At 41.2% G+C, this 24,465-nt stretch overlaps 1 protein-coding gene across 1 annotated transcript in view; it reads left to right on the top strand.

Annotated features, from left to right (window-relative positions):
* LOC126377864 (proteoglycan 4) overlaps positions 1–24,465 on the top strand; it is a 46,442-nt gene that overhangs the window by 5,915 nt on the left and 16,062 nt on the right. The window contains exon 2 of the mRNA XM_050025871.1: positions 22,272–22,368. Coding sequence (XP_049881828.1) covers positions 22,284–22,368 — 85 coding nt within the window. The 5' untranslated portion in view covers positions 22,272–22,283. The remainder of the gene's footprint in view (positions 1–22,271; positions 22,369–24,465) is intronic.

Raw genomic sequence — 24,465 nt, 5'->3', positions numbered from 1 at the left:
ATCATCATCATCATTTTTTAACAAGTAACAGGTATTTTTTATTCATCGAAAATTATACGTAATGATTACATAATCTTGCCGAAAATTAATATCTCCTCACTCGAACTCACAAGTCAAACTTTGATGCTTTGTTTCGAAGTTACTATTACTATTTTCAAGTTTATAATTAGACGGCTATTAAAACTTTTTCATTGTACTTCCTTCCGCCCTTTTGGTCCTTCGAATCCTATATCTGTTTTATCAGCACCGTTAACGCATGTGTTTATTAGGGGAAATCTGAGGAAATGTGTTGAGAAAACACGAACGACTCACGCGACACCGAGTAAACTCTGCAAGAAAAATACAGCGCAATTTTTAGAATATCTACCAGTAGCAATGACTGGATTGTCTATTCATAATAATTGTATATAATAAGTACCTGTTGCAGTTACACGAGGCAGATTTTGTTTAAATTATTTACAACGCTCATTCATAAAGTTTTTACGAACCGACTCTCCTTGAAACCTGTGTAGGACGTAGGTGTGAATCGAGACAGAAATATAACTCGTTTAGCTAGAAAGGGACACAGAGACGTAAAGGCGTGTTCGCACATCCGCTGAACTATTTTTGGTTTATTTTTCAAGAATAGTTGCGTATCCTTAGCGACTAATTCTATGACGTGCTGGTGACAAATGTTACTTGTGAAGTCGTGTTATTGAAAATAGAATAGCTATTCATTTGTTTGGAAAATGTTCAGCATATTCAGTAAGTACCTGATTTGTTCTCTGAATATTCGTAATTTCGAAGGTTTTTGTAGCTACACCCTGGCAACGTTCGATGAAATCGTTGGAATATTTGGCCAAATAGGTATGGATCATCAATTTGATTCGTCGAAAACTTTATTAGTGGATGTTTATGAGGTAAATACTATTATGCAAAATAAATATGACGGCCAAACGTGTTATGAATTTACGAATCATAAAATATACAGTCCATAATCCGGCCACAATGCTATATTGCCAATAAAGCGATTATATCCAGACTCGGAAATACAAAATCTAGGTTCATTGCTTCGGTCGACTCGCTCGCTCCATTTTCACCGACCTTCAATCTCCAGGAATTTGGAACATAACATGATAATCGGATCGCAATTCGAGGGTTATTTTTAAATGCACTCGAATCTTTCTGCATAATATAAGTAAGTAAGTATTAACATATTTTTATCAAGACATTTTGGAGCACTGGAAGTTCGAAGGAAATATCTTCGTGTTGTAGACTCCCTGAATTTAAACGATATAATTGCTCCAACTCCAAACACACTTCACTTTTGCAATTTTTTAACAACGGTGAGCAGTAAGTAGTAGCTTAGACGATCCTATCATGTAGTTTATAACTGACACTTACTGGTAAGTACATACTTCTTATTGATAATGTGTTATTTATCAATGTCCACGAGCAATTCGTCACGTCACTAATTTAAGAGCCACGCTCTTGTCGGTGTAGCATTCTCCATGCTACTTTTTAGGGATAAATAGGGCAGTGGTTTCCCTCTTGCCTTCTGCCCAGTAAGTACTTTGTCTGAAGCGAGTGTGATGGCGCCCAGAGTAGTCTATTTCAAAGCCGTACTAGGACCTGTCCTCCGCCTCTGAATAGCAACAAACAACACAAAAAAGGAACTCAACAGTTCTTGACCAAAAATAGCTTTATTCAGTAGGTAACACAGTTACACTTTTGAATCGTCAATTTGTACATAATGAACATCACATAACGCCTAAAACTACTGCAGTTTCTCACAACCTGTATAGCCGGGGACAAGAAGCTGCAAGAAAACCTTCGGCACAGCATTTTGCCAACCGCACGCGTCAAGTTTGCTTTGTTAGAGAAGCACTCTTTGAAATGAAATATCGAAGCAATGAATAAGTCAATAAATACGTTACTACTCCATCGGTTTGGAGTGTTTGGAGTTTAGTAGTGGTATATGAGTAGAACGTCGGATGTAGGACAGTGGCGTGGTGGGCGGGCAACATTCTGAAACCAATCCGCCCACTTCGACTGGACCGAGAGAAGTGTTCAACGAATCGTATTTGCATAATAATATTATAGCTATTATCTTTTACTGTCACCTAAGATCAAGGTACTATTTCCTGTCACTAACGATTCCGTAGATTTAAAAAGGCGACATGGAAGCAATAGGCTACTTTCCAACTAGTCAAATCAGTTGCTTTTTACTAAACGTCAAAACACGAAACTACCGTCTAATTTGTATGAAAAAGCGACCTGTGACGTCATAGAAAAATGTGATTATTATTAAGTACGTTTATCTTGATTAAAATTCACAAATATGTTAAATAGAAAAAAGAAAATGTTTTTCGCTAGTTTTACACCTGTCTTTATTTAGCAGTCAGGATTTCATAAATTATCTTGAACCTTGACATTTGCGCATTGAAAAGTAAGAGAGCAATGGCAACAAATATCAAATGGCAATAACTAAGTACTTATTTTGTTTTTTTTTTGTTTCATTTGACTCATTTTACAAGCTCATTCATGCTGCATAACTGTATGGGTTTTTTAACTTCTTAGCCCATTTGAGAACCATATTGAAGACTATAGAGAACCGGAGAGAAAATATGATTGGCCACCTGATACGACACGATTCATTTATAACAAACATTATAGAAGGAAAAATTTAAGGGAAGAGAGGAAGGGGTAGACCTAGGATAACATTTATGAAACAAATAAAAGAGAAGGTGCAGGTCGTGTCGTATCGGGAGGTGAAGGTTTTGGCGGGAAGAAGAGAGGAATGGCGATTACTCCACCGACAAGAGTGCAGCTCTTAAATAGAGAGAGAGAGCCCTTTTGAATGTCGTAAAAACGTAGTGATTGTATTCAATTTGGTCGTCAAATACGACTAAGGGCCCTAAAGTGAGATATGGCCCTACCTAATGCTCGCTGCACACAGAACCAGGAAAGTGGGTCAAACTGCCTGTGCCGCGGGATTTTGTTTGAAACCGTATAAACAGTTAATTACAAATATCGAGCGTATTTGTGGTTAAGTACAAAACTATTTCAATCATTCATTTAATTCGTCATATATTGTGGTCAGCCACAAACTAAGTAAGTATGAATTATGAAACAGATGAGGTTAGTAACTGCATAAAATAAAAGGTTAATTTGATTTAAATTTCTGTCTTTTCACGCCTACGTTGACGCCTTCTCAAAAACACTAACTTGAACACACAATTTAAATCATATCTTAGTAAGTTTGATATGTAAGATGATCCGTGCTTCGGAAGGCACGTTAAGCCCTACTTACTAGTGTAAGTAAGTAATCGTTACATGAGCCATGTCAGGGGCCTTTGGCGGCTCAATAATAACCCTGACATCAGGGTTGATGAGGTTGGTACTCCACCTCACAATCCGCACGATAGAAGAGAAGAAGGCCTACATACTTATATGTATCAGCAAGAGAATTGAAACTCTTCTAAAGACTGATTTTTTTGACGTGACTTATTGTAGATTTGCCGCAGATGGCATTAACTACTTGGCCGGACAAATGGGGAACGCTGAAGGCTCTTTCTTACCCGGTAAAACCTTAAACACAACAGGCCTGAGGGTGCCCAGTTGGGCGCGAACCTCGGCTCAGGGCGTCGTCTGAAAGGAAAAATATTTGAAACAATTGATCCGCCCTAGTGGATCGATAGCGATAAACGCTTATTGAGGGAAGTCGTCGACCACGCCAGCGGGGCGGTATCGGGGCCCTGAAGTGCTTGGTGTAGCGAGCAGATTGGCTGCCTCTATGGCTAGAGTAATCGGGTCGTCGGGATCGTATATTACGTCCTTTGGAAGACTGTGGGTTCCGCCCAAACAAAGGATTTTAAACTCATGTATGAATGAAGTGTAAGTAAACCAGCCATGGTGCGGTCAATAGAGTCTATCACGCCGCCAGTAGCACTTCATTAGCATTAATCAACCTTATCTAATGCAGCGGCCATCTAACACAGCCCACACACAGACGGGCCTCTCTGACCTTATTCCATCATACTGTACCAAGATTGAGGAAAAAGAATCAATTGTCTGTGTGATGTTAAAAGTAAGGTAAATCAATGATTTTGCTCCTCAACTTAAACCGCTTAGGTTTTTTTTTACGTGACTTATTGTAGATTTGCCGCAGATGGCATTAACTACTTGGCCGGATAAATGGGGAGCGCTGAAGGCTCTCACCCGGTATAATGTTTAAGACAACAGGCCTGAGGGTGCCCAGTTGGGCGCGAACCTCGGCCGCGTCGTCTGAGAGGAAAAATATTTGAAAAAAAAAAACATCTGGGTTAGGTCACATACCTAACTCCGAAGCGCATTTCTCGGGAATGTGGGATTCCTCCCAATGTTTTCCTTCACCACTGTGCACTTGATAATCATTTATGATACAAACATGAATTTAAAATAAATTCTAGGCCGAACCTGCGACATCACAGTGCGAGTCATATCATATCATTTAAGTTTATTTTAGATTCACTACGAAATGCTCCCAGCACGCCCTAAGCAATAAAAAGTTCTTTGGACACTTGTCTCCGCGAAACAAACTCTTTATTATCTTAAAGATAAGCAAAACCAAGAAAGCAGCTACTTATAAAATGCCTGACTACTATTATCCTATAATAATACAGCGTTTATCGACTTTGTATCCTCATAAACAACAAATAATGTTGGTATTAAGATAAACCGTGTGTTTTATAGTTAAGTTAACTGGTTATATAGTTATAATAAAATTACATACAAGGTTCAGTTGACCCGTACTGGCCTTATACAGGACAGGACGACCCTGTGATGTCATATTTTAAATTAAATTGTGACTGAAAGGACCAATGTCAAACGTGTAATAAATGACAATCAACTTAATAATTGGCGACAACAGAGTGCGACTACGAGCCGGATGTTGGTTCAATTTTAATTGAATCTTTCTCCAAATAGGTGTTATTGTTATAAAATTTATTTTGGCGACATCTCTAATTAAAACAGACACCTGAGAAAAACCATACACTATAATTAAGACAGCAAAAATCTAAGGACATAATATAAACGGGAGTACTACTTGAGTACTAATTCCGAGTCTCTGTAACCTATTCACAGCTATACCGCTGGACCAATTTGGATGAAATTTGGCACGTAGATAGTTTAAAACCCACAGACGGTTGTAGGAATAGAATTAGACTACTTAACGCGATTTACAGATGCCTGTGCGGACTGAGAGCTTCATAAAAACACTTTTTAACAACATAACAATGTCATGACTTCCATAAATAGTATTTCCACATTTTGAATGACGTCCTGTCAAACACTTGTATTTCCTTGTTAGACATCGTAAAGTGGACCCGAAGTGTGCTGTGTAGATAATTTGCAGCGCATAAAATCTATTTTCGATCTCGGCGCACAATACACAGTGCTGTAAAGTAACCACCCAGGCTTGCGCAAGAGTCGCTAATGGTGCCTCCACGACCGACTTGTTCTTGTACACTGTGTGGCCATAGAGGAATTTATGGCAATATAACAAGAAATATAATAAGAAATAATCACCATTGGGTAAGCCATGTATTTATAAGAAATAAAGTGTATAGCAACCCGGCCTACCGAACATTGTCTGGGTCGGCGAAACGAACGAGCCTCGCGCGGTCGTATGCCCGCGCGCTTTAATTGTTAAATGAGCGTGCCGCGCCACCCCCCGCGCGCCCCCGCTATCTGTCACTTTCATATTTTTTTTTCTCTCTTCTCTGGACGATTGCGAACCACGCGCACGCTATACGCGCCCTTTCTTAAATTTGTGTGCCTATCTTGTAAGAACTCGTGTGAATCTGAATATATTGTGACAATCACCCTATTAAACAAAAGATTACCCTGAGATCCGACTGTTTTACTTCAACACCTGGCTAGCCACCCCCATATCTGGCAGCCCAACGCGGTTATTCAAGATTTTCAACTCCAGATATTATAAGGTACGTCGTGAATTCTACAAGATAATTATAAGAAAACACAGATACCTAACGATACATCGTGATTTCTACAAGATAATAATAATTGTAACACGCCTATACAATCTGGAGGCCATCCGAGATTTTTTACAAGATTTCTACGTGGATTCGAATATTTCGTGATAATGCCACGCACTCGAAGTCAGGAGCAAACTTTACGGCCCGATGATGATGCTGCTTACGACCCGCCGCCGCCCACACGTGACGACGCCGGCGCGGCCGACGCATTCCCACCTTCCATCGGCGACCGGTTCTCTATTCCCCCTACCGATGCCAGCGTGACATTCTCACAGGAAAGTGTCGCCGCCCTCGTCGCGACACTTCAGAAAACCCAGACAGAAGCCTTCAAAGACGTACTCGAGTCTGTTTTGAGTCATCGTGCGACCTCATCGACTCCGGCGCCGCTACCAGACAGCCATGCTAATATGTCTCAATGTAAAGCTACATACAGCGGCAGCGGCGACCCGACGGACGTGGAAGCGTTTATAGATGCGGTCGACAGTTATATTGAATGTACACAGATCAGCGATGCAAATGTAGTCAGAGGCATATCTATGCTTTTAACGCAAGACGCAGCCACATGGTGGCTGGGCATTAAGAATACTATCTCTACATGGGACGAAGCCAAGGAGAACCTGATAAGTGCCTTTGGAGACCGACGTCCGCCTCATCGCCTGTACCTACAACTGTTTAAAATGGCTCATGACAAGGAAAGTACAGATATTTTTATAGCTAGAGCACGCGCTCTCTTAGCACGCCTCCCTCGCGGCGATCTTAGCGAGAAAGTAGAGCTAGACATGGTGTACGGGTTATTGAACGACCGTATACGACGACAAGTGCGACGAGAAGAAGTTACGACGTTCGCAGGACTGCTCCGCCGTGCACGTGAAATAGAAGATGCGACGGCGCCGATCGTGCCGCCCGTCGCTCACCGTCGCGCCATGCCCGCCGCCGCGCAGCCAAGCCGCGCGCCCGCAGCGCATGCTGCAGTCGCTGGCCGCGCCCCGCCTGTCACCGAGCCCGCTTTCTCCGTCCCTCCGACGCGCCCCGAGCCTACGTCGATGCCCGCCGCCCACGCCCCTGCACCTCCACCTGCGCGAGACCCGGCTCCCGCCACTGCAAAGAAGCAGCGGCCAGTGTGTACCTACTGCAAGAGGTTCGGTCACACGATAGATGCATGCCGTAAGTTAGCGAACACTCAAGGTGAGACAAAATTTAATACTTGTGTGGAGTCGAATGGACATAATAATGAGGACAAGTGTAAGGAAAGCTTTTATTGTGTGGAATTTTCTAATAAGTCCAATATTCCTTCTTCAAATAACCATTTGAACGCTAGAGACTGTAATGTTCCATACCAATCTGATAACTTAGCTATAAATAATACTTACAATACTCATATGTCAGATGTGTTGCTCTTATCAGATAAGAATAATTCCAATAGTTCAGAGGGTGTTTGTGTTCATCAACTTAAGGGTTGTCATTGTTATTGCTTAATACATAATAATGTTAATAATTTTAACACTAATAACTCTGCTTGCTTTCTGGATAAGGGTGACCATAACAAATTTATTTCTAAGGATAAATTTTTTAATGAATGTTTTGTGAATGTTCAACAACCTAAGGGTTGCCATTGTTATTGCTCAATTCATAACGATGCTTATAATTCTAAGTCTACTAACTGTGATTGTTATATGGATAAGGGTGACCATGCGAAATTTAATTATCGGGATAAGTATTTAAATGAATGTACTTTGAATATTGATGAGTGTGCACGTACGGGGGACGCATCATTGTTAGGCAACGACCACGTCAGGCTCGCTTCGCATCAGGACATGCGACCAATTTTTAAAATCGAAATTTTGGGTGTTAATGGTACTGCTTTGATTGACACAGGCGCTAAGCATTGCATTGCGGGTCATACGCTATATACTCTCCTTCTACGTCGAGGCCATCCTCTTCACCGCACGTCGAGACGGGTGAAGCTCGCCGACGGCCACATTCGCGTAATGGATGTACTAACTACAACATTACAGGTGAGGTTGGAACACACTGTTATTTCTATCCCATTTCTGGTATTCCCGGACTCCGACAACAACGAGACACTCCTCGGTATCGACTTTATTTCTGCCGCCGGAGTAGTGTTAGACTTCAGCTCAGAAACTTGGTACTTCAGCAAATCTAGTACTCGTTACAAGCTTCTGTTTGAACCTGCCTCTCGCGACGTCAACTGCGCTTCTGCAGACGTGCTTCGGGAAGACGAAGGCACCCATCTTGGCTCAGCTGAACGACAGGCGCTTGCCCAAGTACTCGTCAAGTACGCCCAGATCTTCGAGCCAGGGGGAGCCCCGACACCTTACGCCGAGCATCGCATCGATACAGGTGAGCACCCTCCTATTGCTGTACCTCCCTATCGCTTGAATCCTGCAAAGAAAGAGTTGATGAGAAAGGAGATAGAAGATATGCTACAGGCCGACATTATCGAAGAATGTGAGTCTGCATGGAGTGCCCCGGCGCTGCTCGTGCCGAAGTCAGATGGTAGTATCCGCTTCTGTATCGACTACAGACGGTTAAATTCTGTCACCAAATCTGATACTTACCCCATGCCCCTCATTGATGAGCTCGTACAGTCAACGAAAAGGAACTGCTACATGAGTACCCTAGATTTAAAGGCGGGTTACTGGCAAGTTAGCGTCAGTGAAGCTGACAGGGACAAAACAGCCTTTGTAACACCTCTAGGTACTTATCGTTTCAAGCGAATGCCGTTCGGATTGAAAAATGCTCCGGCGACATTTCAGCGGCTCATCGATCGCTTCAGGACATGTGCAGCATTAAAAGACGTAACTATACTCACTTACTTAGATGACATACTAGTCATTTCAGAAGGACTTCAGCAACACCTGCGTGACCTCGAGGCAGTCTTCCAACGCCTGAGCCAATTTAATCTGCACGTCAACCGGAAGAAATGCGTGTTCGCCAGAGAAAGCGTCCGTTACCTGGGGCACGTCATCACGCAAGAAGGCATCTCCGTTGACCGTGACAAGGTAAACGCTGTCCTCGAGATGAAGGAGCCGTCAAACCTCAAACACATGAGGACTTTCCTTCAAACCTGTTCATGGTTTAGAAAATTCTTTCCTAACTTTTCCAAAGTCGCTGAGCCACTTACACGGTTGACTAGGAAGAATCAAGTTTGGTCCTGGGGCCCTGCTCAGTCGCAAGCGTTCAATACACTGAAGCAGTTGCTTACTTCTGCCCCAATATTGATCCAACCTGATTTCAATAATCCCTTCATTCTGCGCACCGACGCAAGCAACTACGCCTTAGGCGCGGTCTTATTACAGGGGGAGGACAAGGAGGAAAGGCCCATCGAGTACGCAAGTAGACTCCTTTCTGCAGCTGAAAGAAACTACTCCACAACCGAGCGTGAAGCTCTGGCCGTTGTGTGGGCAGTTGAACGTTTTCGTTCCTATTTAGATGGACAACCGGTAGTCATCGGAAGCGACCATCAACCTCTTCGCTGGCTGCTGTCACTGAAATCGCCAACCGGAAGGTTAGTACGTTGGGCATTAAAACTCCAATCGTTTGATATTCGATTCCAGTACACACCAGGGAAAGCTAACGTCGTGGCAGACACCCTGAGCCGACCCATCTGCTCTGGAGGCACCCGCGAGGACTGCGGCGTCTGTTCGGTAATTATTGAATTACCTACTAAAAAGCCCGAGCAGATAAGACAGGAGCAACTTACCGATCCGGAGGTCGCCAAGATAGTCCAGGAGCTGGAAGCCACCGACGAAACAGCAGCACAACGATGGACTGAAAGAGGTTACCTACTAAACCAAGGCGTGCTATACAGGTATAATCCTGATTCAGACAGCGAGTCACCGCAGCTTGTCATTCCAGCAACTCAGGTAAATGACATAATCAAGCAGTGCCACGATTCCCCGCTAGCTGGTCACCCTGGTATAGACAGGACCTACCAGAAAATCGCGCAGCTGTACTACTTCACTGGAATGCGGCGCTTAGTCACGGAGTACGTGAAATCCTGCATCCATTGCCAAAGGTATAAAGCCACAAATGCCAAGCCTCCCGGCCTTCTTCAAACACCAGTTATGAATCAACGTAACGAGGTGCTAGCCATTGACCTCTTCGGCCCACTCCCGGAGGGTGAGCAGGGGGAGCGTTGGATATTGCTCGTCGAGGACACAGCGACCAGGTGGGTAGAGCTATTTGCCCTAAAGGAAGCCACATCAGAAGCATGTGCGCGTGTCCTCATCGAGGAATATTTTATGCGATACGGGTTGCCTCGCCGGATAATATCGGACAACGGCGTCCAATTCATCTCGGCAGTCATGCGCCAATGCATGTCGGTCCTGGATGTGAAGCAAAACTTCGTGCCACTCTACCATCCAGAAGCCAACCCTGCAGAGAGAAAGAATCGCGACTTGAAGGTAATGTTAGCGCAACTCGTGGAGAACGACCATCCATCCTGGCCAAAGAAGCTACACATCATTCGCTTTGCCCTGAACAGCGCGCCATGCCGCACTACAGGTAAGACGCCAGCTTATTTGACCTTGGCTAGAGAGATGAGGTCTCCCACAGAGGTCACACATGACCTTCGTGCTATTCTAGACAAAGATAACTTTGTCCCACAGATAACACCATATCTCAGACAATTTATCAACTCCCTATCGGCGATCCGGGAACGTGTAGAAGTGCAGCAGGACAAGCGCAAAGAGTACGCTGACCAGTCACGGCGTCCTGGAGACCACTTTCAAGTAGGTGACTTAGTTCTTCTACGATCACATGTCCTGAGCAGGAGTTCCAAGGAGCTTACATCCAAATTCGTCCCACGTCGAGATGGTCCCTATCGCATCGCGCAGAAGGTTAGTCCTACGACCTACAGCATCGCGCGCATGGAGAACCCCGACGATATTATAGGGAAGTATCATCTTCAAGATCTTACTCGGTACACAGGCAGTGAGGTAACTCCACCTAAACCTGTCATTCCCAAAAGGAAACGAGGACGACCGGGTAGGAAGCAGTCTGAGCAGCCAGTCCAGGAGCGAGGACGTCCTCCAGGACTGGAGGGGGAGTATATAGCAACCCGGCCTACCGAACATTGTCTGGGTCGGCGAAACGAACGAGCCTCGCGCGGTCGTATGCCCGCGCGCTTTAATTGTTAAATGAGCGTGCCGCGCCACCCCCCGCGCGCCCCCGCTATCTGTCACTTTCATATTTTTTTTTCTCTCTTCTCTGGACGATTGCGAACCACGCGCACGCTATACGCGCCCTTTCTTAAATTTGTGTGCCTATCTTGTAAGAACTCGTGTGAATCTGAATATATTGTGACAATCACCCTATTAAACAAAAGATTACCCTGAGATCCGACTGTTTTACTTCAACACCTGGCTAGCCACCCCCATATTATTAGACTACCGGGATGATCGTTTAAGAGTTACAATATCCATAGCTATAGGTAACATGTGAGTACAAATTTTAGAATTGCGAAAGTAACTCAACAGAGTTACTAGTTGAAAAGGTAACAACCTTTTCACGGCATACCACGCTGGACCAATGTAAATGAACATTTCACTTACTTTTGAGTCTATTAAGTATATTATAACTTTCCGGGTCTAAATAAGAACTAAGTATGTGAGAATCCAAAATTGGGTAGGAATATTATTTATTTATTATTTTATTTATTTTTACAGTTTTACATTCAACCATTACAGTAAAAACCAATTCGACTGAAACAAACACGTCATATTACATAAAACTAAATGATGTGTGCTTGTATAGGTAGGTATTTATAGGTACCTAGTTAATTTTGGATTTGGATCCACAAGCACTACCCAATTTTCCGAACAAGTAGTTAATTAGTAACGCCATTCGAGGCAAATAAAAAATATCTAGTCGCATCAAAATCCGAAAAGATTGCTCCAAGGTTTACTCTAGACTAGACAGATTTTTCTTAAAGATAAGTATCTGTGACTTTGACGAAGAACCTCGCTACTGCTATACCTTAGGTAGATATATGTCGCTTGTCTCAATACCGCGACATTCGTTACGGCCTTTCTTATCTCTTCCTTTGTAAGATTGATTTCAAATGTCGCGCGGCTGAAGTTTAGCTGTGAGAATACTGATTATAAGATGTATGGTAATTTGTGTAATTCCATGCAGTTACACAAAGTTACTGGGGGGTTAAAAATTTGAAGTAAGTACTTAATTGGCCCACTACAAGGTGGACCGATGATCTGGTGAAGGTCGCGGGAAGCCGCTGGATGTGGGCAGCGCATGACTGATCGGCGTGGAGATCCTTAGGGGGGACCTATGCCCAGCAGTGGGCGTCGTACGGCTGATGATGATGACTTAATTGGGTCGTGTACTTGGTGATGCTGATGTACTTGGTTCAAGATAAATTATGAAATTCTGATTACTAAATAAAGACAGATCTAAAAGTAACGAAATACTTTTTCTTTTTTCTATTTATCTTATTTATGAATTTTAATAAAGAAAAGAAAACGTAAGAAAAAGTCCGACATTTTATCACGATTTTCTATGACGTCACAGTGTGTTTTTTCATGTAAATTTCGTGTTTTGACATTTAGTAAAAAGTAACTGATTTGACTAGTTGGAAACTAGTCATTTTCGCACTTAGGTACTTTTTGAATTAATTTGTGATTCTACTTTTTTTGATATAAATGGGGTTTTGATGTCAGTATACAAGAGTAATAATACCTACTTTATTGATCTTTTACTTCTTGGGGTCTAAAATGACTAATATGGTAATGTATCTAAAAAGTTTGTATAGTAAGATAGGCTTGTCATGCTTGTAATTGAGACTGTGTTAATTGATACGTCCATTGCCCTCGTAACTACAAATTTTGATACACGTACCTAAAGTAGATAGTCTACAAACAACCTTGATAGGGAAAATAAAATATTATGCAAACAAAGTACAAAACTAAAAAGCTAAAAATAAAATTATGTTGGTTAGCAACGAGCTATTTAAAATAAACTAGTTACCTATATCACTAAGAGGGAATATTCATCTAAAGACGTGCAAACGATTTCACATTATGCGCAAATGTCAAATTGCAATATTGCTTTTTAGACGAATCGGTTTGATGCGGTCTCTTTAGACCCCCTGGTCTATCATCATTCGGAGGGGTACCTACAGGGCATAATCTACCATGCTGATTTACAGATACGAGTCAAATTAGAAAAAGTTGTTTCTAACCAAAAATCTTCGCCCCATAATATGACCTTAGCCGGAACCAAGGTGTAACTTTTATCCTCCGTCCCTCTTTAATTATCGCAAAAAGAAATAATATAGCTGGGGTAATGTGTGTGAATGAGAAGGAAAATCATGCAACACTGTATGTGTGAAAGAGATGGTTAGATGTGCGAAAATAAATGAAAACGAATGCGAATATATGGATGATGTCATGAGGCGGATAGCGGTCAAGGGTATATCTGCGCAGACAAGATAAACGGCAAGAAATGGCTCGGATGCAGGGAACAATTGCGAACTTCAGAACGTAGGATGCATTTAGATACTTATCATCTTGGGCTGTGATGTAAAAGACGACTAAGGGATGATTGTTTGTTTGTTTTTTATTATTATTTGTATGTTGTTTCCATATCTCGGGCCTATAAAGTCCCGGACTTTTGGAAAGCGTGCGTGGGGCCGAAGCCAACACGTAGAGGCCCCTTAAGACAGTTTAATCAGTTATTATTATTATTAGATTTATATTAGGTTAGTAAGTTAGTAAGTACATTTATTTTACTTACCTACTTACCTCCTAAATTTTCGCATGCTTATATCTAGCGGATCATGTGATACTTAGAACATAAAACCTACCAACTGTTCACAAAACCATGAATCCTATGCGAGGAAGTTTCTAGTCTGCCACAAGTGATATGATTTGATTTGGACATTTCTACAATATGATAACATACGCATATCAATGAACCCACCTATTCAGGTTAGCAATGGGTTACTTGACAGCCTAGTCTAAAATGAAACGTCAAACTAAATAAAAAAAATAAAAAAATCTGTCAATTTTCAAATTTCTAAAATATGTCAGAAGAAAAATAAGATTTATTTGATTTTTGGTTATCTTAGACTAGACTGGCTTGTAAGTAGGTAGTCAAATACGCCGTATTATAGATCTTGTAACTATGTTCGCTAAATAAAAACAAATCTTAATTTAGTTTAAATAATTATACATAAACTTGTCACAATCTTATCACCAAACCTGTTCTTTTGCTTATTTAAGAAACACGTTTATTTTATTTGCATGACGAAAAGGTCATTTGAATGTTTTATTTCGATTAAGGAATCGAGATGTGTAAGATTTCATGGCGACATTTTTCCTGAACATACCGCAAACATGCAAAATAGATAATAAATCTTCCCGCGTATTATGTTGCTATTTACGGTAAACGAAGGCAAATCTGTACAGCGCCATCTGCATTTTTTCGGGGAACGTAACCAGGAAAGACCGTCATAGACTACGGAAGCCAAGGCTATGTTCAAACTAGCGATATGTCCGGCGATTTTTCAGCGATTTCACGGCGAGGCGAGGTCGCGGCGTAGGAACGGTCACGAGTACTAATATGTATACACTTTGAAACCATGTCACATTAACTTTTTTGACAAATTAAATCGTAAGTCTCATTAAATGACAAAATATGATAGTGCGACAGGGTTCTACAGTGGGCACATGATATTGCTCATGACTGAACATAGGTGAACACTTGAATCAATAAGAGGTACCTACATATTTATAGGTACACACACACATGCACACATTCATACACTCATTAGAAGGCTAGATGTTCATTTAATGGATTCTATAGTCAAACGAGTTGTCGTAAAATACAATCTAGATAAACAAGAACTGAGATTGTTCAACGAAGACGAAGCGGAAATACTTGTATTAGAAATAAACTATTTGAATTGAATTATAAAAAATATGTTAAGCGTGTGTCTACTTTTGAGGGTTCCGTAGTTTTATTTGATAGTATTTTTTATTGAACATACAAACATACATAAACTAACGCCTATTAAGCAGAGACTATAGAATTCCATTTGCGTCGATCCTGACACACTTCTCTTGCTTTTCCACATTCATCAATCGCTTCATACACGCACGCCGGTTCAGAGTAGATTTTTTATTTAAGTAAGTATTAATTTATTTCAAGCTACAGAACTCATAATTTGTTAGTACGTATCCTCCTCGTTTTTGAAAACACGGAAATTGGTAACAACAAAAGTGACATAAAGGCTTAATTCTATTGGAAAATTCTTCCAGCGTTCGTAAAGTGATATGTTACGAAGAGAGGTAGGCAGTTACTACCATGATCAACTAGAAATCCTCATTTCTAAATAGTTTGCGTTTGATGGTGAATTGATCACTTACCTTGTCGCGGATTCACGGCTCAAAAATACATTAACATAACATGATGATGATGATCTGATGATCTCCGACCCATTTCGGCCAAGGCGACCACTTCGACTCCTAGTCGGCACGACGCTGATGCGCCCGAAGATGGCTTATAACATAACATAACAAATACTTTATTGCACAAATAGGAAAATACAAAACAAAAGAGAAATAGAATGAGTACAATAGGCGGCCTTATTGCTAAGTAGCAATCGCTCCCAGGCAACCTAGCATAAATAGACATTAATATAGGTACGGTCACGAGAATTAATATGTGTACACTTTGGTACCATGTCACATTAACTGTTTTGACAAATTGAATTGTACGTCTCACTAAATGTCAAATATGTTAGTGCGACAAATTCCTAAAGTGGGTACATTATAATGCTCATGACTGTACTTCCCCCGTTCCGTCCCCATTCTGCAAGCCTCTGAACTCTGATGGCATTAATTACTTGGCTGGATAACTACAGTCCCTTGTAGATGGGATGCCCTACATCGAAGGAGATCTCCGGAGCAAGATTACGGTGACCCAAAATAGACGTTAAGAGCCACATCAAGAGGAGCGATGGGAAGTGTTCCAGACTGGTTATTTTGACCTAATTTACGTGAATAGAACATTAGTAACGTGTTAATCGTCAGATTTTGTGTTTTGACGGCAATTAAAACTGTTAATTTAGAGGTATTTTACAAGAAAGTAGTGGAACAGTGAATCTCAATCTAACGGCCCTATCTCACTATAATGGTGGAATTCTTTCGCAACGTTCGTGTTGGTAGAATGATTTAATACTTAAGTAGTAATCATCATTCCGTATAAAACTGAAAATTCTAACAGCACGGATGATGCGGAAGAATTTTGTTAAGTACCTACAATTTTGTCTTGACAATACTGTAAATGAAACGTAAAACGAGGTAAAACATTTTAATTGGATAGTGGAGTCGTGTAGTTGAGTAATCCCTAATTTGGTTAGGACATTTTTTTACACGCTAAGCACCCGATTGTCCGAAAGTAAGATTATCCGTGCTTCGGAAGGTACGTTCCGGTTACAACTTACTGATACGTAGTCGTTATGGGCCATGTTAGGGGCTTTTGGCGGGTAAATAAATAACCCTAACACTCACCGACCCACACGATAGTTCAAGAAGTAGAATAATTATACACAGGCGAAAGTTCCCATAAACATAAACCACCTATATACGTCCCACTGCTGGGCACGGGCCTCCCCTTAATCAACCGGAGGGGGTATGGAGCATACTCCACCACGCTGCTCCACTGCGGACCTCCACCAGGAGGTGTTTTAACGGCTAATAGCCGGGATCAACGGCTTAACGTGCACTCCAATCTTGTCGCTATGTCTCTGGTAGTGTCAAAACTCAAAACAGTTTACAAGTCATCGCCATGGACAATCCGCGGCACCGGCGTGGGCGCATTGCGTCACCCATTCACTCCCACTCCGCTACTACGCGACCGATATGGTTCTGATTTGTGGATTATGGTTGTGAGATCAGGTAAATTGTTATCGCATGAGGTAGACAATTATAGACAATTACGTAATTTCTTCATTATTCTTTTAAGGAGTGTTAGCGGTAAATATAGGACAGATGTCATTCCATTGCGTCTTCTTCTTCTTATCCAATATTCAATATTCTTTATTCGCATACTATGATGGTGTACAAGTTGGTCAGTTACATTTGAGTCCCACATCAAAGACCCTTTCGGGCACAACAAAAGAAAAAACAAGAGAGAAGGCTTTTATATGTTTAAATCCGAATCATTAAAATATTCATTAATACTATAATAGCCGGAGACCGGAGAGGAAATATAATTGGCCACCTGATACGACACGATTCATTTATAACAAACATTATAGAAGGAAAATTGAAGGGAAGAGAGGAAGGGGTAGACCTAGGAGAACATTTATGAAACAAATAAAAGAGAAGGTGCAGGTCGTGTCGTTTCGGGAGGTGAAGGATTTGGCGGGAGAAGAGAGGAATGGCGATTACTCCACCGTCAAGAGCGCAGCTCTTAAATAGAGAGAGAGAGACGATAATAGCATTTATTTATCAGAATTTCTTTTAATTTTTTGATAAATATTTTATCGGCAGTTTCTTCCTTTAAACCTTTATCGTGTCGGTTGTGAGGTAGAATACCAGCCTCATCAACCCTGGTGTCAGGGTTATGATTGAGCCGCCAAAGGCGCCTGACATGGCTCATCTAACGATGACTCAAATCAGTAAATAGTAATCGGGACCAACGGCTTAACGTGCTTTCCGAAGCACGGATCATCTTACTATCGGACAATCAGGTGATCAGCCTGTAATGTCCAAACCAAGCCAGGGACCACAAAGTGATTACCGACCCCTCCCTTGCGTTCGGTTTAATATAGCAACAGAACTTGCTAAACAGTTTATCCATGTCCATGTGTAATTTCCTAAAACCTTCATCACGGTTTTGTTTTCTTCAGTCGATCTCGATTACTAAGTACTTAACGTCAATGTGACAGTTCTGATATAAAAACAGGGACTTGAGGATTTTGATTGCAGTCTCAGCTGAGATTAGTTACCACTCTTAATGTACAGTCATAAGCAATATTATGTACCCACTTTAGAACCCTGTCGCACTATCACATTTGACATTTAATGAGACTTACGGTTTAATTTGTCAAAAAAGTTAATGTGACATGGTTTCAATGTGTACATATTAGTACTCGTGACCGTACCTACATTATCATCAGCTCCCTAACTTTTTCACATTTTCCACAGGGTCCGCTTACCTAACCTGAAGATTTGACTACGTCCGGTTTTTTTTTACAGAAGCGACTGCCTGTCTGACCTTCCAACCCACGAAGGGAAAACCAGTCCAATACAGGTGAGGTCACATACCTCCGAAAATGCATTTCTCGGGGATGTGGGTTTCCTCACGATGTTTTCCTTCACCGCTGAGCACGTGATAATCATTTATGATCCCAACAAGTATTCGTAAACAATTCGACTATCATTGGTTTAGGCCTGTGCTGGATTCGAACTTGCGACCTCAAAGTGAGAGGCCAACCCGCGAAGTATGTGGTTCCTAAATCAATTTGTTTATAATTCGGTTTGATTAAGCAGTCACAAATATTGGCGGCTCATGTTACGTCACTCATTCAATTATGGCCACTTCAGATCATTTCTTGGAAAATAATGTCATCTTGTAACTTGTGAGTGCTGTGATGAGTCAGTTCATGAGAATGATATAATATAAACCTCCCGGTTTATAAGTATTAAACTACCTAACCAGAAGATTTGACAGGTCCGGTTTTTTACAGAAGTCTGTCTGACCTTCCAACCCGCGAACGAACAAGCAACCCAATACAGGTTAGGTCACATATCTCCGAAACGTATGTGGGTTTCCTCACGACGTTTTCCTTCACCGCCGAGCACGTGATAATCATTTATGATTCGCACAAATTCGACGTGTACCTATGCTAAATCTTTCTACCTATTATGACAATAATAGGCACCGATGTTAAAAACAAACTTAAAAGGTAAAATTACCTTTACTGGGCAAAAAAGCGGGGGTCAATCATGCCACGAGTGCCTTCGATCGCTTCAAAGGTGCTTGGGGGCTTACCCGGTGGGGTACGTCTGACTGGGTCAATTTAGATCAGCTTGACCAAACTGACTTCCCTTGATGCAACTGACCCCCGGAAGACTAACCACAAATCAACTTTTTCTCACATAATCATGAGAAAACTTCATTACCGCGTTTTAGGACCCACCTTGATTTTGTATGAAAACATGATTTTTTAGGTGAGTTTTATCCATTAAACAACATCTTCAAACCCGTTTGTATAAAAAATAATAAATAAAAAGCAATTTTGAATCTAATTTGCACACTAATTTGTTTATAAATTTTTATTTGTTATAAGCGACATCTATCGGAAACCTTTACCAACTCTTTATATCTATCGATCTACCTGTAAGAGCCCTTATGATTCCTAAACAAGGATAGCATCAGTATTATTATGTTATTTCTTATAATATAATAAATAATATTGCCATTTCACATAATTGTCTTCGGCCACCCATTTTCTTCATCTACCCTAAAAGGAATTAACAACATGACCCCAACGGCGGCAGTCCGTAAGGTACGTAGATTATCTGCTATCTAATAACTGACCTCAAAAAAATAAAAAATAAATAGGCAACATTTTGTTTAAAACGTGTTAAATCGGTTGTTTTACATCTTTGGCCCAACTTCAGTGGACTATGCTATGCTGTCAAAGTAGGTATGCTATGACGGATTTGGCCGATATTATTCGACGCAACTGTTGTAATATTTACATATTTTCTTACTAGCCGGGTACCCCGCCCACTGCGTGTTAAGCTCGTTATGTCAACGTATGAATGACGATCTAAATATGGTCTGACTGGGTTAACCAAGGTGTTTTAGACATGACACACTTATCTTTAATTATCATACATATAACATACCTACCTAGTTGTGTAATATTTGACAGATAGATAGAACTCCTGGTAGCGGTTGCCTGGAAGAAATTGCTTCAGAGCAATAGGGCCACCCATTTGTTAAATGTTTGTATGTTTTGTTTGTGTGCATTATCATCAGCCCATTAACGTCCCCACTGCTGGGGCACGGGCCTTCCCTATGGATGGATAGGGAGATCGGGCCTTAAACCACCACGCGGGCCCAGTGCGGATTGATGGTTATTAACGACTGCTAATGCAGCCGGGACCAACGGCTTAACGTGCCTTCCGAAGCACGGAGGAGATCGAGATGAAAACTTTTATTTGTGGTCACCCATCCTATGACCGTCCTTTGCGAAAGTTGCTTAACTTCAACAATCGCAGACCGAGCGCGTTTACCGATGCGCCACCGAGCTCCTACTGAGCTAGTATTCAGGTTAAATTAAAATAATCTATCCTACCTATTGTCGATTTACATACACACACAGACTCACGCTCGAAACCCCTAAGGGGGTAGGTAGTGCTATAGATAACGGTTCCCCATATCCGTTAGGAAAAATCATATCAAGTTGTCGTTATTCATGCCACGCCTAGGAAGATAAACAGAAGGCATTCTATACGTTGACGGCCTCCGTGGTCTAGTGGTCAGAGCGTTAGGCTCACGATCTGGAGGTCCGGGTTCGATTCTCGATGGGGACATTGTCGAGAATCACTTTGTGAGACTGTCCTATGTTTGGTTAGGACTTTTCAAGCTTGAATCACCTGAATGTCCGAAAAAGTAAGCCGATTCCGTACTTCGGAGGGCACGTTAAGCCGTTGGTCCCGGCTATTAGCCGAAAAACATCTCCACCAACCCGCATTGGAGCAGCGTGGTGGAGTATGCTCCATACCTCCTCAGGTTGATTCAGGAGAGGCCTGTGCCCAGCAGTGGGACGTATATAGGCTGTTTATGTTATGTATATTATTCCGTATGGTTTTATTCCCTCTAAATCCAGGATAGACGGTGTAGATTGGCTTGAATGTTCACTACATGGCAAGTAAAAAAAAATGAAAAAAAAGAATGATAATTGTTTATTGCTTAAACCAAATAAACATAATTATAATAAATTGCAAATCTCCTAGTAGATTATAAATCTCCTAGTAGGCAAATTATTTTACCTGTGTGTGTGTGTGTGGAGTATCCAGTAAGAGGCGCTAGATACGATTGTCGGCCGTATTTGGCGGTGAAACGTAACCGGTGCGCAATCCTAGCTGCGCGCATGCGCGTGGGAAGACGCTTTCATTTGCCATGCGCCATACTGCACTGCGCATCCGTGTTGCAACTTTGAACAAGTATCGGTGTTAAAGAGTAACAAGAACCTTACAGTTCAAAAACTAATGTAACTTATGGGTACAGGTGATTACTAGTGTGACTAACATCATGGGTTCAATTCCCAGTAGAGACATGTCTATCAAAAAATCGCTTTGCAATACTGTCCCTGGTATTGTCAGCAAGGCCTAATTGCCAGAAAAATAAAATGCTTCCGTGCTTCGGACGGCACGTAAAGTAGTCGGTCCCGACTGTAAGTATGCAGTCGTTACATGAGTCATGTCAAGAGCCTTTGACGGCTCAATAATAACCCTGACGACGCCAGGATTGGTGAAGTCGGTCATTGACCTCACCCATGCGAGATAAAAAGAAAAGTATCAGGCTGGGCAGAAATACAGATTGTCAGAAGACAACATATTACTTTTAGTATTGAATGAGATGGTATTTATTAAAATTTTGAAAAAACCCACGACAGTAAAAATCTCATCGAAAAAGAATAAAATAACTCAAAACCCCCGACTTAACCCAATTATTATGTAACGAAATATTATATCTGACCTTCCAACCCACGAAGGAAAACCAGCCCAATATACATAGATTAGGTCACATACCTCCGAAACGCATTTCTCAGGAACGTGGGTTTCTTCACGATGGTCTTCTATCGTGTGGGTTGTGAGGTGGAGTACCAACCTCATCAACCCTGGTGCAAAGGCTACTATTGAGCCGCCAAAGGCCCCTAACATGGCTCATGTAACGACTACTTACTTACATCAGTAAGTAGTAATCTTACTTTCGGATAATCAGGTGATCAGCCTGTAATGTTAGGACATTTTGGTTAGGACCAAACTATGGACCATAAAGTAATTTTTGTGATATGTGTCCACCGAGAATCGAACCCAGGACCACCGGATCGTGAGCCCAACGCTCAACCACTGGACCACGGAGGTCGTCACGATGTTTTCAAGATTACTATTTTAAGATTATTTTATATTTTAGTTTTACTTACCTACTTATTTATTGTTTTTAAAAAGTTGATAATTGTTTCAGGTACCGTGAATCATGGCCACCAAGTCGTATAGCAAACACAAGGAGTTTAAGGAGTACTCATCCAGTGGTACCGTGCCGTACACTGATGAACAATTTGGTAAGCCAAGAAAAATACCTCACAATATTCCCATTAGTGGTTCACGCCGCGACTTGTGCTGAATAAGGCCCTTTTATCTCAAAACGTCCACCACCATCTTACAATCATTCCGACGGACATCCGATTTGCTTTTTTTTGTAAGTACTTAACTGTTTTGTGAAAATGTTAAATGATGTTATAGTCTTATTTTTGTGTGAGTCGTCTTTATGTAATGTCCTAACCTAAAGACTAAAAATTTTACATTTCCCCGACAGAATTATGTTGACAGCACACGTCAAACGGTTTGCATACCAGCGAGAAACTTTTTGATTCGCCCGGGTTTAATTTAAACATACTTACAGCTTTTATAACACATTATAAATATAACACATATATGTAGTACAATAGCCAATCAAGTTTTCACCAAAGAATCGGGTACCTATTCAAAGAAAAGCAACTCATATAATTAAGTAGAGGAAAAAAAACGAAAATTTATGACAAGCGTATAGTGCTCTAACGTAAAGATTTTACAATTTCTTCTTAAATTACTTATCTTATATTTTCATATTGTTTTTTCTACCTATTAAGTTTTTTTTCCTTCTTTTGATAGAGGAAGCAAATTTCTGAAATTGGGTTATTCACTAATTTACTCATTCTTCCTAAAATTGGAGCTGTGCATCATCCGTCCCTTTCCTTTTCGGCGGATAAGACAATGACAGGTATAACTTAAAGTAAAATTAGGTGTCTGCAGGAATCGGGGCTATTGTCAAAAAACCAAACAAAAAAATATGAGTGTGAAATTGATCAGCTCCAGGCACAGATAAAAAAACTGACAAAATCCTTAGAAAATATGACACTGGACTACGAAGTAGCTCAGAAAACTATTCGAAAGCACGAGCTGACCGCTGATAAGTTAGTGAATTTGAGTTTTCACAACGCGGAACGCTTCGATTCACTAATTAATCGTCAGTATAGTTGCAATCATTCATCGTCGCAGACTGAGCGGCCTGCTCGTGTTTCCGAGTCCTCCCCGCTGTCCGCGCCCGCGCCGGCCCATCAGCTGGTACCGGCGGCGCAGGACTTGCTCCTCACACCAATTGTTAATGACAATAATACGTCCTCGTCGGCGACCGGGCAGGCGGCGCCCGCGCCGGTAAACAAAGCGCAAAATATTATTATGTTTAGTGACGAAATTGGCAAAACAATGGGTTTACAACTTAGCCATTTCTTGAGGCGGGCAGTAATTAATAATTGTATGCCGGGTGCCTCCTATTTAGACATTTTAAAAAGAATAATTTCTTATAAATTCTCGAAAAATAGTACAATCATAATCTTGGCCGGTAGGAGAGGTAACGCGAACAAAGAACTACTTTCCCATTATATTTCCTTACTTAACAGCCTACCGAATGTAGAACAAGTGATTTTGTTTGCATTGCCTTTCAGCCAAAGTCAGCTTAATTCCGAAAATAAGTTTAGGCATGATCTAAACCTGACATTGCCTACTTTAGTATGCGATTATTATAATAAATTTCAGTTCATTGATACGAATTCCTATGTTAGGAATTTTTATTTGACCAAAGGTAGATATTACTATCTATCTAACTTTTACAAAAGACAAATAGCGAAGTCGCTATCCTTTTTTTTTACATTAGAATCAGTCAATTCGTTGGCTTTTAACGCGTCTGCTCCTATTGAGCAGCCTATTTTTATTTCTGACATTTGTAATTTAAATTAAATTTAATGACAACAGAGAAAAACTTTGGCTGTAGTAAGTTAAATGAGGACATATTAAATATAAAATGCAATAAGAAAAATACAAATGTAATCAACCTGGTACACCAAAACATACAAGGAATATTGGGCAAGGAACTTGAAATTGAACTTTTTTTAAACAGTAATTGTGTTGATATTATGTGCGTAACTGAACATTGGCTAAAAAAACATGAGTTCGTTTGCTTCAATAATCACCAGGTTGCCAGCTCGTACAGCAGGGAGACGGCTATCCGTGGCGGTTCATTAATATTAGTACGTAATTGTTTAAAATATAAGGAACGAACGGATATTGTAAGTCTCTCAGTTGAGCGAACTGTTGAGCTAGCCTGTATTGAACTCAGCCGG

This window comes from Pectinophora gossypiella, chromosome 24 (genome assembly GCF_024362695.1).
Source record: "Pectinophora gossypiella chromosome 24, ilPecGoss1.1, whole genome shotgun sequence".
NCBI lineage: Eukaryota > Metazoa > Arthropoda > Insecta > Lepidoptera > Gelechiidae > Pectinophora > Pectinophora gossypiella.
Note: the sequence above shows the minus strand (reverse complement) of the source record. Positions and strands in the feature narration are given on the sequence as shown.